Here is a 3,447-nt window from a genome sequence, read left to right as displayed (position 1 = left end):
TAATGCTCAGGTGCCTATGGGGCTGGGGGAAGCGGGGGGGGCTGGGAGGGTCAGGGGGATTGGGGGGAGCTGGGGGGCTGGGGGGAGCCCTGGGGGGCTGGGGGACCGGGGCGCACGCCAGGCCGCCTCATTCTGCCTCTCTCGTCCTCAGCCACCCTCGGTGCAGCCGCCATCTCCGGTGAGTGGGGCGGGCGGGCGCGGGAAAGACCAGAGGGCAGAGACCGTGGGCCCTGATGGGGGGGGGTCGCAGGGGGGGAGGGCAGCCAGCAGCAGGGGCTGGGGGAGGGCAGCGGAGCGAGGGTGAGCCGGGCAGGGCCGAGGCCGGGTCACAGGGACGGCGGTGGAGATGCGGGCGGCCTGACCGGCTCTGCCCCCCCCGCAGCGCCCCCGGAGTGCGGAAGGCCGCAGCGGCTGGACAGGGTGGTGGGAGGCCAGGACAGCGGCGACGCCGAGTGGCCGTGGGTCGTGAGCATCCGCAAGAACGGCACCCACCACTGCGCGGGCTCGCTGCTCACCAGGCGGTGGGTGGTCACTGCCGCCCACTGCTTCAAGGGGTACGTGGGGCGCAGCCCAGCGAGGGGCGAGGGTCCCCCGCCCTCAGCTCGCAGGCTCAGACCCTGCCGCCCCTCCGTGGAGTCCCCTGGGGCCCGAGACTTGTCCCGTGTTCCCCTCCCCTCGCGGCACCCCTCCCTTCCTTACCTCCCCCCCACACTTCTCTCCTCTTCCAGTTACCTGGAGCAGCTCTCCCTGTTCTCCGTGCTGCTGGGGGCCTGGAAGCTGGGGAGCCCCGGGCCCCGCGCGCAGCGGGCGGGCATCGCCTGGGTGCTGCCCCACCCCCGCTACTCCTGGAAGGAGGCCGCGGGCGCCGACATCGCCCTGGTGCGCCTCGATCCCCCCGTCCAGTTCTCCGAGCGGGTCCTGCCCATCTGCCTTCCAGACGCTTCCGTCCGCCTCCCGCCGCACACCCAGTGCTGGATTGCAGGCTGGGGGAGCATCCGTGATGGAGGTGCGGACCCCACCGGGAGGGCCGCCCCAGCCCCTCAGACACACACGCCACCAGCAGGGCAGAGGCCAGAGGCCAGGGTCCAAAGATGGGAGATCACAGAAGCCCAGGTGGGCAGCCAGGCACGCTCTAGGTCAGAGGTGCCCCGCTGTGTTTGGGGTAACCACAGCCGCTGGACAAGCATGGAGGGCTGGGTGGGCCAAGCTGGGTCCTGGAGGAAGGGAAATCAGCAGATTCTCAGCACCCCCTGGAGGCAGCGAGGCACTATTGCAGGCATCAGAGTACCATTTGGTTGTAGAAACACAAACTGGATCAAATGAAAGATGGAAGAGCCAGGAGCTGGTGGCTCACGCCTGTCATCCCAGCTACTCAGGAAGCTGAAATCTGAGTATTAAGGTTCAAAGCCAGCCCAGGCAGGCAAGCCCGTGAGACTCTCATCGCCAATAAACCACCAGAAAACCAGAAGTGGCGCTGTGGCTCAAGTGGTAGAGCGCTCGCCTTGAGCTGAAGAGCTGAGGGACAGCGCCCAGACCCAGAGTTCAAGCCCCACGACCGACCAAAAAAAGAGAGAGAGAGAGAGAGAGAGAGAAGCAAAAGAAAGAGACAGATTTGCAGATAAAGATGGGCAGAGCAAACCTGGGCTGGGCAAAAGAAAGGCAGAAACAGGCTACAACAGAGGAATGGTGAAGATTGGAAGACAGAGTAGGGGGAGACGGAGACTGGATATAGATAAAGGAAAGGAAAATGGGCTCTAACCTGGTCTAGAACTGCTTAGTTGTATGGGGACTCAGGTTGCAGCCCCTTTGGGGAATCTACAGACCAGTTTGTGGGTGTGGGGGCGCCCCCAGGTCCTGGTGTCATTTGTTGCATAATGGGACATTAATCAAAGACACTGCGTGATCCTTTGCTGGATAAAGTAGTGTCAGAAGCAGGAAATGTAAGGCTGACAGCTTAGCCCCTTGGGGCCTTAAGGAGATTTTTAAAAAATTATTTTATTTTGTCAGTCGTGGGGCCTGAACTCTGGGCCTGGACGCTGTCCCTCAGCTCTTCAGCTCAAGGCTAGCATTCTACCACTTGAGCCACAGCACCACTTCCAGCTTTTTCTGCTTATGTGGTGCTGAGGAATCGAACCCAGGGCCTCATGCAGGCGAGGTGAGCGCTCTACCACTGAGCCACCTTCCCAGCCCAAGAAGATGGTTTTTAAAATCAGTTCACTAATTACAGAGTCTACTGTGTCTCACGCTGTGTAGCCCACGCTGGCTTTGAACTTGCAATGCTCCTGTTTCCAACTTCCAAACGCTGGGATTACAAGTATGCGCCTCCCTTCCCAGCCCGGGGAACTTATTAACGATGGCGAATCTCAGGCTGCATCTTCAGATTCAGATTCAGCGGGTCCAGAGATGGAGCCCTGGAAAGCACCTGGGGGTGGGAGCTCCGCAGGTCTGTGCGCAGCGCTTCTGTGGGAATGGCTGGGGCTGGCCCCGCCAGGGAGCCGCGGGCCTGACCGCCTCCTCCCTCCCCAGTGCCCCTGCCCCACCCTCAGACCCTGCAGAAGCTGAGGGTGCCCATCATCGACTCGGGGATCTGCAGCCTCCTGTACTGGCGGGGAGCAGGGCAGGAAGCCATCACCGAGGACATGCTGTGTGCGGGCTACCTGGAGGGCCAGCGGGACGCCTGCCTGGTGAGTGCCCGCACCACCCCTGCCCGGCCACCCCTCCCCCTCCCCCTCCCCCACTTCAGGGGCGGGGACACCACATCACCCCTCCCCCCCCCCCCCCCCCCCCCTCAGGGGGGGGGGCACCCCACCCCCCCCCCCGTCGCCAGTGACAGACACCAGGTCCTTGTTTGCCTATCCGTTGGGCATCAAGCAACTTAGAGCTCAGGGGCGCCAACTCATTCTTTTTTTGGGGGTGTGCGTGCCAACCCTGGGGCTTGAACTCAGGCCCGGAGTGTTGTTCCCTAACATTTTTTTGCTCAAGGTTAGCAGTCCATCTCTTGAGCCTCCAGCTCCTCTGCTGGTTCATTGGCAACAAGAGTCTCACACCTTCCTGCCCAGGCTGGCTTTGAACCTCGGTTCCCAGGTCTCAGCCTCCTGAGTGGCTAGGATCGCAGGCAGGAGCGACTCTTGGCCTGGCTGCCAACATGGTTAGGAGCTGGCATGCTGTGGGGACCCCTTGCCCCTGAGGCCGGGCGTCCCGGGGCATGGCACGAGGCTCCAGCGGTCAGTCCCTGGGTTCGGCCAGCACCGGCCGGGCCCCTGGGGCAGCTACTCCTCCCACATCCCTGCGCCCGCAGGCGGGGGAGGGCCAGCTGCTGCCCGTCCTGCAGGAGTGCGGGGTCCTGAGCTGCCCCGTCCTCCCCCCAATCCTCCCCTCCCCAGTCCTCCCCTCCTCCCCAGTCCCTCCAATTCTCCCCTCCCCAGTCCTCCCCTCCTCCCCTCCCCA

At 63.6% G+C, this 3,447-nt stretch overlaps 1 protein-coding gene across 1 annotated transcript in view; it reads left to right on the top strand.

Annotated features, from left to right (window-relative positions):
* Window positions 1-3,447, top strand: part of LOC105981887 (brain-specific serine protease 4-like) — a 68,338-nt gene that overhangs the window by 3,988 nt on the left and 60,903 nt on the right. The window contains exons 3-6 of the mRNA XM_013011237.1: window positions 122-178; window positions 383-554; window positions 729-1,006; window positions 2,527-2,684. Of these exons, the coding sequence (XP_012866691.1) occupies window positions 122-178; window positions 383-554; window positions 729-1,006; window positions 2,527-2,684 (665 nt within the window). The remainder of the gene's footprint in view (window positions 1-121; window positions 179-382; window positions 555-728; window positions 1,007-2,526; window positions 2,685-3,447) is intronic.

The sequence above is a fragment of the Dipodomys ordii genome, unplaced genomic scaffold (assembly GCF_000151885.1).
Source record: "Dipodomys ordii isolate 6190 unplaced genomic scaffold, Dord_2.0 Scaffold14, whole genome shotgun sequence".
NCBI classification, from domain to species: domain Eukaryota; kingdom Metazoa; phylum Chordata; class Mammalia; order Rodentia; family Heteromyidae; genus Dipodomys; species Dipodomys ordii.
The sequence above is the reverse complement of the archived record's forward strand: the minus strand, read 5'-3'. Positions and strand labels throughout refer to the sequence as shown.